The 16,568-nt window shown below is 41.1% G+C and overlaps 1 protein-coding gene across 1 annotated transcript in view; it reads right to left on the bottom strand.

The window, feature by feature from the left end:
* cpa6 (carboxypeptidase A6) overlaps positions 1 to 11,015 on the bottom strand; it is a 56,323-nt gene extending 45,308 nt beyond the window's left edge. The window contains exon 1 of the mRNA XM_072243402.1: positions 10,819 to 11,015. Within this exon, the coding sequence (XP_072099503.1) occupies positions 10,819 to 11,015 (197 nt within the window). The remainder of the gene's footprint in view (positions 1 to 10,818) is intronic.
* Positions 11,016 to 16,568: the final 5,553 nt, after the last annotated feature.

Below are 16,568 nucleotides of genomic sequence, written 5' to 3'. Positions count from 1 at the left end.
GCACGATAATGCACTTCAAAGATAATATTCCATCTGCCTCTTCTTTACCCATTCCCCCAATCTGCCCAAGTACTTCTGCAGACTCATTGCTTCCTTAACACTATCAGCCCTTCCACCAAGCTTTGTATCATCCACAAACTTGGCCACAATGTGATCAAATCCTTCACTAAAATCATTGATATGTAACATGAAAAGAAGTGGCCCCAACACAGACTCCGGCAGAACACCACTGGTCACCTACAGCCAACCACAAAAGGTCCTCTTTAGTGCCACTCTTTGTGTCCTGCCAGGCAGCCAATCTTCTATCCATTCTAGTACCTATTCCATAACACCATCGGCTCTGTTTGGTTAAGAAACCTCACATTTGGCACCTTATCAAAGGCTGCCTAAAAATCCAAGTAAGCAACATCCACTGACTTTACTTTGTCTATCCTGCCTGTTATTTCCACAAAGAATACCAACAAATTTGTCAGGCAAAATTTTCTCCTTTACAATACCATGTTGACTTTAGCCTATTTTATCATGTGCCTCCAAGTACCCCAAAACCCCATCATTAATAATGGACTCCAACATCTTTCCAACCACTGAAGCACTGAAGTCAGGCTGACTGGCCTACAATTTCCTTTCTACTTCCTCCCTCTTTTCTTAAAGAATGGAGTGATATTTACAATTATCCAGTCCTCAGGAATCATTCAAGAATCCAGTGATTCTTGAAAGATCATTAGCAATGCCTCCACAATCTCTTCAGTTGCCTCTTTCAGACCCTGGGGTGTATCCATCCAATCTAGGTGACTTATCTACTATGACTTTTTCAGCTTCCAAGCACCTTCTGCCCCCGGCACTTTGCATTTCTGGATTTCTGCTAGTGATTTTCACACTGAAGACTGACACAAAATACCAAATGCATTCCTCCACTATCTATTTGTTCCACATTACTACCTCTCCAGCATCGTTTATCCACTCTCAATTTTCTTTTACTCCTTACATATCTGAAAAAACTTTATGTATCCTCATTTATACTACTGGGCAATTTTCCTTCATATTTCATCTCTTCTCTCTTTATAGACTTTCTAGTTGAATTCTGTTGTTACTTAAAAGCTTCCCAATCCTCTAACTTCCCACTAATTTTTGCTATATTATATGCTCTCTCTTTTGCTTTTATACTGTCTTTGACTTCCCATGTCAACCACAGTTGCCTCGTGCTCCCTTTAGAATACATCACCATCTTTGGGATACACCTTTCTTGTGCCTTCCAAATTCCCCCAGAAACACCAACCATTACTGCTCTGCTACCATCCCTAATTGTGTCCCCTTCCAATCAACTTTGGCCAGCTCTTCTCTCATGCCACTGCAATTCCCTTTACCCCTCTGTAATACTGATACATCTGATTTTAGCTTCTCCTTCTCAAACTGCAGGGTGAATTCTATCATATTCCGATCAGTGTTTCCTTGGAGTTCCTTTACCTTGGGCTTCCTAATCAAACCTGGGTCATTACATAACACCCAATCCAGAATTGCCATTCCCCTGGTTGGAACAACCACAAGCTGCTCTAAAAAGCCATCTCATAGGCAATCAAAAGCAAGGTTAAATAAATAGGTTTTAGCTGGCTTTTAAAAGTGTCAACTGAGCCTGAATTCCTTATGATTTTAGGTATTGAGTTCCACAGTTCAGCAGTATTCTTATAAAAAGCTGACCTGTCAATTTTCTTTTGAAAGAGATTGTTTAAAGAGTCTGGCAGAAGAAGACCTGACAGCTCATGCAGGTTTATAAAACAAAAGCGATTCTGTGATATATTCTGGTGCCAGACCATTGAATGCTTTAAAAAAAAGTTAATGAACTTTCAAATCAATTATAAAAGATATAAGAAGCCAATGCAGAGTAGTTAGATGGGAGTGATATGCTCGTTTCAATTAAAAGCCTAGCAGTGACATTCTGAATGAGTTGATGTTTGTCAATCGATTGCTTTAGAAGGCCAGTAAAAAGTGAATTGCAGTAATCTAGTCTATTCAATATAAAGGCATGAATTAGTTTTTCCAGCCTCATTACATGACAGAAACGGACATTCTTTTGCGATATTTCTTAAGTGTAGAAACGCTGCTCTGGTCACTTTCTTTAGGTGGAATTTAAAATTAGGCCTGTTACATCTGATTTTACAAGCCAGCTTCTGATGTTAAGCCCACTGGTGAAGTACTTGTCTGTATTTTTATTGATGTTTATTCTAATCTTACCTTATCAGTGGATCGTACATCCGAGCACAATCTCACCTTGAGGATGGAGAGCAGATTCATACAGTGTTGGTGCTGGGAGATCTGCATGGGTTATGGATTTCTGTCAGAGCTTAGCAATAAGCGTCGATATGTTGCTGCTGGAATGAAGGTTGATATGGTGCAGTAGTTACCAAAAAGAGAGGGGAGTAGGTATAAAACTTTGCTTGGTAAGGGAGGAGTGATAATAACAATCTCAAAAGAAGTAGGCACAGTAGCCTAAGAACAAGGAAGCATTTATAGAGACAGAAAGCATAAAAGCCAGCAAGGAAACTTGGGCAGCCAACAATTAAATGGGGATGTGATCAACTGAAAAAGCGTTGGGCACTTTGTACACTGGCCAAGTGCTCCCACTCTACAAGGTCCTAATCCATACTTATAACAAAGGAAGGACGAAGGCGAGGTGAAGTACTTGCTCCATGTGAAAACCAGGGAGAATCAAACCAGATCATACAGTCCATCTACAGCAGTAAATAACAGACATTAGAGCATAATCACCTGCCTCATCTATAATTAGACATGGACATCTTTGAAGTCCAGATACCTTGATAGCCATATAATAATTAATTTGTCTGATAAATATTAACTTTAACACCATCTTATTAATTATCAAGCACAATATAAATGATAAACTTACTTAAATGTCATGCCAGTTTGAAGAAGAGACTGGAAGAAACGTTGTGAACTGCTACTGGGTACACGTATATCCACAACACCACCAACTTTAATAGAAGCAATATTGCTAGGTTGCCATAAATCCAGCTGTAAAGAGAAATAAAATGTGACTCTGTGTTTATTCAAACTACTATACACTGTATTATATCAAAGTTCTGCATTTATAGACTAGAATTTAGCAACATTTAATGATGTCTTTAACTAAATTATGCCTTCAATAAGATCACAACCTCGTCGTGGTTTGGAGGCTTCTATCCCCCAATGGCCCAGGCAGCTATATTGCCTTTATGCTTTGGTTCTTGGTGGGGTCACCCACACCAAACAGATCAAAAGGTAGAGGCCAGACTAAGAGTGGTCCACTGGTGCTCCAGGCTCGTGGGCTCAGTCCAGGGTTCATAACACTGACTGGTCAAAAAAAAGTTGTTACCGAAACAGCAATGAAGAATCCTTCTATATTGGTGTGACAGTATGGACAGCAGCATAACGGGCAGCAAATAAGTAAACTAACGGAGCCTTTTGCAAAATAATTTATTAATCAGTTTCATTGGAGTAATAATTACCATTTCATCTGTCCGCTGTCCACCCCTTTGATTCCAATAGATGTTACTTAAGAAGACAAATGGCAAAGGCCTTTAATTAAGATTAGTTATCATAAATGATATCTTGTCCTGTGAGGCAAGGTAGTTTTGATAGCTAACATAATTGCAGAAGGCAAAATCTATGTGCAAGTTCTGATGATTTTCTTTGTCAGCAAACAAGCATGGCAGTCTTGGTCAGAAGTCTAGTACCAAATCAAAAGCAACATTGGTATCTCTAGTCTAGCAATTAACAGGAAATGGAGAGCTTTAAAGCACTTGCTGTACTCACACAACTTATGTCACTAAATTATGTATATTCTCATGAAGTACTACATAAGAACTACTATGTGAAATTAGTCAGTTGATGGAGCTATGCAGTTAGCATAGCAGAGTCTATATTACAGGACCTTTCATTCTGGAAGGGTTGAAGTAACACAAGCAAGATGTCAATGATTTGGACTACGGTATTAATGGATTTGTGTCTAAATTTGCCAATGATACAAAGACAGGTGGAGGAATGGGTAGTGTTGTGGAAATACAGAGCCTGCAGAGAGACTTAGATAGTTTAGGGGAATGAGCAAAGAAGTGGCAAATGAAATACAATGTTGGAAAGTGTATGGTCATGCACTTTGGTAGAAGAAATAAACGGGCAGACTATTATTTAGATGGGGAGAGAATTCAAAATGCAGAAATGCAAAGGGACTTGGGAGTCCTTGTGCAAGATACCCTAAAGGCTAACCTCCAGGTTGAGTCGGTTGTGAAGAAGGCAAATGCAATGTTGGCATTTATTTCCAGAGGTACAGAAGACAAGAGCAGGGATGTGATGTTGAGGCTCTATGAGGCACCAGTGAGACCACACTTGGAGAATTGTGTGCAGTTTTGGGCTCCTTATTTTAGAAAGTATATACTGACATTGGAGAGGGTTCAGAGGAGATTCCCGATTATGATTCCAGGAATGAAAGGGTTACCATATGAGGAACGTCTGGCAGCTCTTGGACTATATTCCCTGGGGTTCAAGAGAATGATGGAGGATCTCATAGAAACAATCCAAACGTTAAAAGGCCTGAACAGATTAGATATGACAAAGTTATTTCCCATGGTAGGGGATTCTAGGACAAGAGGGCACAACTTCAGGATTGAAGGATGTCCATTTAGAACTGAGATGCGGAGAAATTACTTTAGTCAGAGGGTGGTAAATCTGTGGAATTTGTTGCCATGAGCGGCTGTGGAGGCCAAGTCATTGGGTGCATTTAAGGCAGAGATAGATAGGTTCTTGACTAGCCCGGGCATCAGAGGGTATGGGGTGAAAGCAGGAAAGAAAGCAGGAAGAATTGGTTCAGCCCATGATTGAATGGCAGAGCAGACTTGATGGGCTGAATGGTCTACATCTGTTCCTATATCTTATGGTCTAAGATCAGCAAGTAAAGATAAAAAAAATTAGTTATATAATAGACTTATTCAAATCTATTTACAAATAAAGTTATTTCTCTAATTACAGTAAAAATAATTTTCATCTACAATTTTGGAGTGTGCATTAGTTGTCCAACTATTCACTACTTCATTGCTTTTCACCTTTCAATGAGATGGTGCAATGATATCAGCTTCTCAGCATTAGGCTGAATGTCACTCAGGAGTCTGACATTGAATATGACGTTGGATATGTAATAAAGAACATCATGACCTTTTTCCACAGTGCGGGATAGCATTCAGAGATTTCTTTCTGCAACCAAGTCTTAATATATTTTTTTGAACCTCAGCTTCAACTCATAGTCATTTTGTAGCAAGGTCAATTCTTCCTGCTAATTCCTCATTACAGGTGTTCAGAAATGGGTTTATTACACAATCCGGAATTAGGATCAAGAGAAGATCCTGAAATCTCTCTGATATGCCTTCATGCAGCTCACCTATGTGCGCACAGTATACTGAAGATCATCATCTGGTATTCTTACTCTCTTATCTAGTTGTGATGGCCAATCTTGCACTTAAATAGGGTTGGGTAGAAATTTGGAGACAACTGATTTGGCTTTGATAATATTCACTTCATTTCCTTGCAGTTGAAGATTGATTCCATTAAACTTGGTGAGTATTTTGAGTGTATAAAAGCATCTCCGGCAGTTTCCTTTTGAGAGCCATCTGATCTCTTTGTGCAACAGCAAATCTTGAACCATGTTCTCATCTTTTATGTAGTGAACATAACCAAGAAGCAAAGATTTGTTGCTTGGTAAACTTGACTCATCCAACCACAGAGCTAATTCTACTGTCCTAAGTATGTTGCACAATGTGTCTTTCATATTCTCATACATTTCAATCTATTCCCCTTTGAACAGAGCTGTTGCTGTGCAGAATAGCTTTAATTATTTGGTCCAGTGACATACACAGAACTTTCCTTACTGCTGGAAGAAGAAGTTCTTCTCCGATTTTATGGGGCATTCCAATTTTAAGCAATGAGCATTGAAATATTATATAAAGCAAGCAAACCATCACTATTTTGTTGTGAACTGCTGGTAAACACATTTTGAAGTGTGTTCCATTTTTGAAACTTTTCACGAAGTGACTGAATACAAGTTGAGTTCTTGTTTGCTTTATCAGAGAGTATTCTCTTCAAATGTTCAAGGAGTCTAGATGGGTTCATTACCTTATTTGAAAAAAAAAACTTTTTCACACAGCAGACATATTGGCTGTTGTTTCTTGCTTGGGGCTGGTATAGATCCATATTTCAGTTACTTCACACTATACTGTCTATTCTTCTTTCTCATTTGTTCTGCTTTCGCCATTTTCGTTATGAATTAATGACCACAGCCAATCACCTTTTGTTTAAGTCCAAACATTGCTATCAATAAAGGGGAAAGTTATGACACCATCATAGCGCAGGCAAAACCTGACTCTCTGCCTGAAGGTACATAAAGTGGGGCAGCAATATTTCAGTTGGGCCATGGGCTGGAGGAAGGCAATCAAGACCATCTGAATGCCATACCCTAATTCACTGGAATTGCATCACTAAGTGGTTAGAGTATTGGAATCATGCTAGCTAATACTGCACTACAGTAGTGAAAAGCAATAATGTACGGGCCAGGACTGGAGATAACATGATTTCCTCTGTCCAGATTTCTCATGATATGCCAAATACAGAAATGTCACATTATATTCCAACAACTATACTCATTTCAAGCAAAGTTCAGCAAGAGATGATAAGATGACTGCATGCTTATTGTAATTAATTACTGTATGAGGCACTGAGGATTGAATGCTTATAATATGTAATCCATTTAAGTTAAACCTGTAATTCCTCAGCTACCCCCTTTGTTACAGAACCCCCTCCCACCACTTCCTTTACTTAATTAATTAATTAATTAAACTTTACTTTTATTGCTCCATTAAAAACTCCACTGCCCCAGAGGGTGATATCACCCACTTTGGGAACTACTGATATAGAGCAAGCTGTGAATGTACTAAAATTTGCAGAAAATATTTGATAAGGTGCCGCACCAAATGTTGCAGCAAAAACTGAAAGCATGTATGAGGAATTGTAATATATTTGTTTGCATAGAAGATTGGCTAGCTTATAAAATACATACTGTAGGCAGAAATGGATCTTTTCTGGTTTGAAATGTATGATTAGTGTGTGGCAGAGTTTAGTGCTCGATTCTCGACTTCTTACGATTTATACAATTACTTGGAGAAAGAGATCAAAATTATGGTTGCTCAATTTGCTGATGACAAAAAGTCGGTGGATATTACATGTGAGGAATGGTCCCAGGCACAACAATTTTCAGCAGCCTCAAATTCTTCATTTGATTGTGAAGTTAGTCACGAGGACCCTTGCTGATGATTGCATAGTGCTTCATTATACTCACAGCTCATCTGAAAATGAAGCAGTCCATGCCTGTGTAAAGCGAGGCCTATGTAGCATTCAGGCAAGAGCTTATAGATCACAAGTAACATTCGTATCACAAAAGTATGATGTAATGATTATATCTAATCAAGGAAAGTCTACCACATGTCCTTGATGCTCAATAGCATCACTGAGTGTCCCAAAATCAACTTCCTAGGGTCATCATTAGCCAGAAACTCACCTGGAACAGCCTAAATACTGAGGGTAAAAAAGAGCAGGTCAGAGGCAGAGTATCTTGCAGTGAGCTTCAACACCATTCAAGAAGTTTGCTATCAACTTAGACAAAGTAACCTTGACTGGCATTCCCTGAATATTCACCATGGTTGTAGTGTGTAGTATTGTATAATGTGGCATTTTCCTGACCTGCACCTACGACCACCAAAAATGATAAGGGGAGCAGGTGAACAGAAACTCCACCACATGAAGATTCCCTTTCAAGCAGCATAGAATTCTGACTATACCTCCATTATTACTGAATCCAAATTGAGGAAGTCACTACCAACCAGCTTTGTATAAGAACCTTTACCAGAAGGACAGCAGCAGTTCAAGCAGGTTATGCAGTGCCACCTTCCCAATGAAAAATTGTCATGTTGGTCAAATCCTAAATCCAAAATCCTCAAAAAATTAATTAGTAGAACTGAAATCACTGCTGGATGAGTGAGATCATAATTAAGAAGAGAAGCCTTTATTTACTTTTCATTCATCCCACAGGAACAGGATGAGCGGACACAAAAGGGTCTGCCAACATTACAAGCTTCTCCAAACTGCAGTACAATCTTAGATGGCAGTCCTGACATATCATAATAGCGACCTCTCCGGCAACCTCTTGAGAGGAATGCCTAACTGCAACCTTCAAGCAATTCTTACACAAAATAATCTGCATAATATTTCATTAGATTTGCTGTTCATTTCCACCCTGGTGCATATCTGAGTGTTCCTTTTCCTTCCCTGATGTTTCTATCTCCAGTTCATGGAATAGGTTAACTACATATCTCCTCCCACCCTACTTCCCGTACCAATTCCACTTCATTCTCCCAGTTTATATGGACCATTTTATCTGTTCCATTGATGAAATTTTCCGTAACAGTGCCTTTGATATACCTTCATTAATTGTGGCCTCCCCTCTATCATTTGTTAAATTGTTCTCAATCATGTCTCTTCTTCTTCCCACATTTCTTCCCTTATCCATTCTCCTCCCAAATAAAACCTTTTACCCTTCTTCTTACCTCTCACGCCACGATCTCCAGATTCAATGGATTGCAGGTTCAATGGGATTCTACCACTAGGCTAATTCACCTGTCCCCTGATCTTTCAGAATTCTAAAGAGACTATTCTTCCTTAACTCAGTCTTCCATCACAACTATCCACTTTCCCTCTCACCTATGCAATGCAGAAGATGCACTATTGCCCTATTGCATCATCCCTTCCCACCATTCAGGGACCCAAGCAGCCCATCTAGATGAAACAGTTCACTTCCATTTGAAGAATTACATCACATTGTGTGGATTTGTAGATTGACGTATCGTTGCAGATTGTTTTCTCACAGTTAAATGACTTGAACACCAAATCACAAGGATCTGGCAAAAGACTTGATATTTGAGAATATAAAAGCCTTGAAATCAAACTGGATTTAAAGATAATGCCAAAAATGGCACTTTTAAATTCAGCAATACAGTGGATTTCGGTTAAACAGGCCAGCAGTTAATCAGGGCAGCCACTTATGTGGGACAACTCTTAAAGAGCAAAAACTAATCAAGAAAACTGCTGGGATTCTCTTTGTTTATTTGGGACAGTTTGGGGCTTAATTGGGGCAGGAGACTGTTGCTGAACAGGTTCTAACTAGTGTCAGTCATGCACACTTGTGTGGCTGTTAGATGCTACGCTGTACTTAAGAGTGAAATAGCATCAGATCTGTGTGTTTATGTTCAAAAAGTGGTGATTTTTGTTACTAATAGTTGCTGAGAAATAAGCAGCAGACAATTCCGAGCTGTTCTGTTCATTGCAATTCTAAGCATTCAGACTTGGAGAAGCCAGAAATGGCTGGGAGAGAAAATGAAATGATTTCAACGAGTTAGGAACTATGATGAATTTGAATGTTACAATGAAAATGAAGATATGAAAGATGCAGTCGTCAGTAGCATTGTATGAAGGCAGTCCGTTATCTGCTCTAGGTGTCTGTGCTGATTGGTTCATTGTGTACACTAGATGAATTCCTCCATTGATAACTACTAGGAATTAATACTGTTTTATAGCACTGTTGTACAGTTCTGTATTTCATTTAAATACATGATTTGTTACTCAGTTTGTCTTTTTTATACCTTTTTAATTCATTTCATGAAACTTTGGCTAATTGGGGCAGCCACTTAATTGGGCCAGCCACTTAACTGGGCCAAAATAAACTGATCCCATTGTGTTCCAATTAAGTGAATCCACTGTTTCCCAAACCTAGCATAATACATGACAGATATTGAAATTCCTGAAAAGACAGACAATTAGAATCTTCCAATACAATGTTTGAACATTGTTGGTTCAACTATAGAACAATATTCTTTAAAATTCACTAAGTTCAGGTCACTTGAAGAAATTTCAATATTTATAAAGTATGCAGACAGTGTAAGATGAGATAAAATAAATTCGGAAATGCCGAAGTGGATTGATTTGATTAATTGTGAAATGCAATTGATTGATTTATAAAGCAATTGAACCTGCAACCAAAAACTTGTCAACCAGAAAATACTGAAAGAGATGACTTAATGACCTGATCAAAGCATAAAAAAAGACAATGAGATTTGGAAACTCTGAAATTCCATTCTTGAAACTTTTAGGTGTCTGAAGAATCTTGCAATGGCAACATGAACTGACATATCCATGTCAGTTATTGTTTTTGGGGGTAAACTTGGTCAATAATAATTATAGAAGTAGACTTACCGATGAAAATTGTGCTGTGTGCTTAGCTCTCAAAACAGCCAAATGCAAGCTAGATACAAAATATGTGTCATTGTTAGTGTAGTTACAAAAGTCACACTGAGAATAAAGTTAAGTTTATTTTCCTTGTTCTTTTTATATGAATTTGCAAAGTTTATAATTTTACATTATCATTTCTTATATCGGCATCCACTGGTCTCATGATTTGCGACTTGGAAGGTTTCCAGGGCGCACGCCTGGGCAAGATTGTATGGAAAACCAGCAGGCCAAGGCCTTGATGTCCCAGGCATGGGTTGGTGATGATGTCTCTCATTTGCAGAGAGCCTGATTGATTGATCTTGTCTTCAGAGCCCCTCAGTGTTAACACAGCTCTACACTTTGCCACCTTGACCTCCTCCACTAATGATGACTATGGGAGCTGGAGCTGGCTTGACCTTATGTAGAGCCCCACTGGAGAAAAACTTGGAGCGTATCTCCAGCTACCTTGGCAGGTCCTTGTTGACTTTCCTCTTGTTGGGTTCCACAGTGGTCATGGGGCACTTGTACTCCGTGAAAAGCCAGACCAGCCTTGGCAGAAGACCATGTTGGTACAACCACATCTTAAATTTAACAGGGAGTCTAGTTTTCTTCAGCCACTCTTCAGTCTTCTTTACAGCGTCGGCGATGTTGGCACTGTCCATCATTGCTGCATTAAACTACTTTCCAAGCCACTTTACTGGGTTGTCCTCTATGGATGGAATGACTTCTCCTTGCACTTGAAGACCGAACTTGCTAGTAACCTTGCCCTTTTTGATCACCATGCATCTGGACTTCCAGGCCTTGAAAGCCATTCTAGCCCAGGTAGCTACACTGTCCAGGGTTTCCAATAGCCATCTTACTTGGACATGGGTCACAGTAGTTACTGTGATGTCATCAATGAACCCCTGTATTGCAGGTTGTCAGATCCTGGCTCCACCATTGGGCTTTGGGTTACGTTGGCTGCTGCCGATGTGAGGAGATTCATGCCCACGACAAATAAGATGAGGGAGATAGTACAACTGATTGGAATCCCTTTTTGGAGATCTTGCCATCTGGTTGTAAAATGGGCTGAAGTGAAGGGTAGCTTGAATCCTCCGAAGTAGCTGGTGATCATGTGTTGTGTTATCAGCAGGATATGGCAGTGGTCCAGGCCAACCTGGGTCAGGACGTGTGGAATTGATCTGTAGACATTGGCTAGGTCTACCTAGGTGACTGTTAGGTCGCCTTTCTTCTGCCTGACCTTGCAGATCAATTGGCTGATTATTGAGATGTGTACAAAGCACCCAGAAAACCTGGGATGCCACCTTTCTGGACTGACGTGTTGCTATAGTGGTTCTCCATTAAGTAAGAGGTCAACCTTCTCACAAGCACCCAGATTATCCACATTAAGGAGGGAGTTTGTCCTAAACCGGGTGACTATGGAAGTATCTTCTTCCTTTGGAACAAGGAACAAACCCAAATACTGGCTTTGGAGGTGGTGCAGAGGAGGTTCACCAGGTTGATTCCAGAGATGAGGGGGTTAGCCTATAGAGAGGGATTGAGTCTGTACTTACTGGAATTCAGAAGAATGAAAGGGGATCTTAGATAGAAGCAGGAAAGTTGTTTGCACTGGTAGGTGAGTCTAGAACTAGGGGACATAGCCTCAAGATTCGGGGGAGTAGATTTAGGACAAACATGAGGAGGAACTACTTCGTCCCAGAGAATGGTGAATCTGTGGAATTCTCTGCCCAATGAAGCAGTGGAGGCTACCTCAATAAATATATTTAAGACATGGTTGGATAGATTATTGTATAGTGGGGGAATTAGGGTTATGGGGAAAAGGCAGGTAGGTGGAAATGAGTCCACGGTTAGATTGGCCATGATCTTATTGAACGGCGCAGCAGGCTTGACAGGCCAGATGGCCTACTCCTGCTCCTATTTCTTATGTTCTTTATGTTCTTAAAGCATCCTACAGCCATTTTCCAGCTTGGTGGATAGAGCTTTTGGTCCAAATCTTTCTCATTATCTTCCACAACCTCCAGAGGAGCTTTGGGCATTTCTTATATACCTTGCAGGGTACACCACTTGGTCCTGGGGCGGCTTTTCCCTTCTTCATTTTCCCAGCTGCTCCACCCTCCTGAGCCTAAGCAGCTCTTGATGATATCCTGGACCTCCTGCCACATGGGCTCTACCATGTTCAGCTCAGTTGCTGGGATTCTTGGTTGGGGGACTTCTGGATTGAATTGTAGTCTCTGATTCTAACAGGGATCACTATGTGATTCCCGCAGAAATCCATCCACCTCCTGCTTTGAGCGGATTAGGGCGCCAGATTTTTGCTGGCTAAGAAGAGCCCTGGTGAACCTGAATGGGTTATGAACAAACTACGCTCTTCTTCTCTCTTTCTCCCTTCTTCATTTTCCCAGCTACTCCATCCTCCTGAGCTTAAGCAGCTGTTCCCACAGTTTGCTCGTTAGATCTTTGACACCCTTTTTGCCTGGTGAACTGTCTTTGAATCGTTTGTTCAGGTTCTTTATCTCGCTTCTCAGGTAGTGAATCTCCCTTTCCCTCCTGTTTGGTTGCTGTGATGGTTTAAGATATCCTTTCTTCTCCAATGGTCCAAATCACTCTTTAGCAAAGTTGAACAGTGGCTGTGAGGGAGGTGATTTTCCTGTTGACAGATCCTGCCAATGCAGGTTCCAAGGTGCAATCCAGGTCATCATCGAATTGCTTCCCAAATACAGTGTCTGATGATCTAGGCCATCTGATCCTCACTTTTCTTGATGAATGGATCAGGGTGTCAGAGGGGGCACTCACTTGGTCTCTTTGGCACTGGGGCTGCTCAGGTGTGGAAAGATCTTCAGCTCTGTTGGGTGCTTCTTGGCTGGAGTTCTCTATTGCCTCACCAGATGTTGAGTCCTTGAGTCGCCTTAGTTCCACAGCTGGACCTGCTTTGGTGCATTCAGCGGCCTTTGATGTTTTTGCAGATTTTGCCGTAATTGCGCTTTGCAATGAATGCCTCCGCAGTCAGTGTTGTTTGCTTGAGCTTTCTTGTTATCAGATTTCCAGTCCTGGCCATTGCCATTATGCTTGTTCTTTTGAGTATCTCATTCCCCTCCCCCCCCACTACCAGGAGACTCTGGGGGTATTGAGTATATAGCTTATCCATTGCTTGTATGGTGCTCTCCTGCAGGTGCTGCACACAGGTTTGCTCGCCTTGTGTGCCCATGCCAGTCTCTCCTGGAGGTCAGCTGTTTTTCCAGCGTCATTGACCTTTCTTGATTGCCATCCAGTCTTTCCTGGAAGTCACTGGTGAACCAAATATCACTTGCATCATCCACCAGGGTGTCCTCTTCAGTTGTCTGATGAGGTAACCGTAGCCTCCGGCCAGGAGCAGATGTCGTCGGACACAGCCTCGGAGTAGAGGGGCGTCCTTTTAGAACAGAGATGAGGGGGAATTTCTTCAGGCAGAGAGTGGTGGATCTGTGGAATTCTTTGCTGCGGAAAAAAGTCTTTATGCATACTTAAGGTTGATAGATTCTTGATTTGTCAGGGCATGTGGGGGAAATGGGGAGAAGATAGGAGATTGGGGCTGAGAGGAATAAAGGATCAGCCATGATGAAATGGTGAAGCAGACTCAATGGGCCGAATGGCCTAATTCAGCTCCTGTATCTTATGGTCTTATATGCTTGTATTTATTTATTTATTTACCTTTTCCTATGTTTATCACTGCACCGCTGCCACTATGTTAACACATTTTACGACATATGCCGGTGATATTAAACCTGATTCTGACTGTGGTTTTCCAAAATGCTTTATTTATTTCAACAGTAGCACTCTTACTCATAGTAAAACAAAAAATATACATAAATAAGCACCAAGACTCATTCTTTTTCTTTAAAAAGTCCACGATCATTGTTACTAATTCATTAATCAACCAGAATCACAATGGCATGGAAAAGAATTCTTCTGATGAATACTGCCACTTTGGGGACCTCTCTCAAAAATGTCTGCCACCCCTGCTAATTGCCTGGTAATTGCTAAATACTGGAAATATCACAGGTACAGGAATACATGCTTCCAGGTTTTGTATTATGTTCATTAATATGGCATAATTACCAAAATTCAGGTTTGCTTAATCAGTTACATCAACAACTAAAATTCTTCTTGCATGCATCCAATGGAAATTATCCACTCACCATGATTACAACTGAAAATGTCTGGAGTTCAGTAGTATATACTGTATCTTATCGATACACTTATTGATTGCCAGGTCGGATGGTTTGACAATCATTTCTCTTCCGGGAGAGTTTACACTAGGCTAACGATTTACCTACTTAATACAAGAGGAGTAGGGATTTCTTCTTTCATGGGGTTATGAATCTTCAGAATTTTCTGCCTGAGAGAATACAGGATTCAGAATCATAAAGTACAATTAAGGCTGTGATAGTTATTTTTAGACTAATGAGTTTTGGGGAGAACAAACAGGAAAGTGGAAAGACAACAGCCAGATGAGCTGTGACTTTACCAAATGGTATAACAGGCTCAGGGCCAATAGGGGCTACAACACCACTTTTTTAAACTTTCTTACTCATTATCACTTCAAGTAAGAGGCATTTTTCCTACTGAGTCATAGAAATAAGCAGCTCAATTTCTTGCCTGATATTTCTGCAATCAAAAGAAATGAATCTGAAACATTTAGACAGCAAAATTTAAAGAAAGCAAATTATTTCTAAACTGCTTAGAGATATTTTAATGCAATTGAACAGATTAGTATTAAGATTATAAGATCTAGGGGCAGAATTAGGCCATTTGGCCCATCAAGTCTGCTCCACCATTTCATCATGGTTGATCCACTTCCCTCTCAGCCCCAATCTCCTGCCTTCTCCCCATATCCCATCATGCCCTGACTAGCCAAGAATCTGTCAACTTCTGTCTTAAATATACCCAATGACTTGGCCTCCACAGCTGCCAGTGGCACTGGCCAAAGAAGTTCCTCCAAACTTCTGAGGGTGTGTCCCCTGATCTTAGACTCCCCTACCTTCAGAAACATCCTCCCCACATCCACTCTCCCTCAATATCAAAAATACAGAGGAGTTGATCATGGATTACAGGAGGAACGGAGACAGGCTGGCCCCTTTTGATATCAGTGGGACTGCAGTTGACAGGGTGAGTGGTTTCAAGTTCCTCGGTGTACACATCACCAGCTGTGTGGTGAGAAAAGCACAACAGTGCCTCTCCTTCACCTCAGGCAAGCTGAAAAAGTTCATCATGAGTCTCCAGACCCTCAGGAGTTTCGACAGGGGCACCATCAAGAGCATCCTGACTGGCTGTGTCACCGCCTGGTATGGGAACTGTACTATCCTCAATTGCAGGGTACTGCAGAGAGGGGTGCAGACAGCCCAGCGCATTGAGGATGTGACCTATCCTCTTTTCAGAACATTTACAGCAGCAGGTGTGTAAGAAAGGTCCAGAGGATCATCAGGGACTCCAGACCTCCCAACCACAAACTGCTTCATCTGCTTCCATCTTAAGGTCAGGACCAACAAGCTCTGGATGAGCTTCTATCAGCAGGCTATCAGATTTATTAACACACACTCCGCCGCACTGTTCAGGTGTGTTTCTGGGGTACGGGGGCTAGCGACCCTTGTGCCTGTTTATTGCTGAGCAGCAGTGAACCATCTGATTGGCCTATTAGAGTTCTCTTTGGGAACTAGTTGACTTGATCAGCATTTCTGATCTGGCTATTGTTCACGATTTTTTTAGATTATGAGGCCACGCAGTCCTCCTTTATTGTCATTTAGTAATGCATGCATTAAGAAATGATACAATGTTCCTCCAGAATGATATCACAGAAACACAAGACAAACCAAGACAGAAAAACTAACAAAAACCACATAATTATAGCATATAGTTACAACAGTGCAAAGCAATACTGTAATTTGATAAAGAGCAGACCATGGGCACGGTAAAAAAAGTCTCAAGGTCTCTTGAAAGTCCCATCATCTCACGCAGATGGTAGAAGGAAGAAAAACTCTCCCTGCCATGAGCTTCCAGCGCTGCAAACTTGCCGATGCAGCACCCTGGAAGCACCCGACCACAGCCGACTCTTGAGTCCATCCGAAAACTTCGAGCCTCCAACCAGCCCTCTGACACCGAGCACCAAGCACCATCTCTACCGAGCGCTTTGACCCTGGCCCCGGTAACGGGCAATAGGCAAAGCCAAGAATTTGGGGCCT

This window comes from Mobula birostris, chromosome 1, assembly GCF_030028105.1.
Source record: "Mobula birostris isolate sMobBir1 chromosome 1, sMobBir1.hap1, whole genome shotgun sequence".
NCBI classification, from domain to species: Eukaryota; Metazoa; Chordata; class Chondrichthyes; order Myliobatiformes; family Myliobatidae; genus Mobula; species Mobula birostris.
This window is presented reverse-complemented; position numbering and strand designations above follow the sequence as displayed.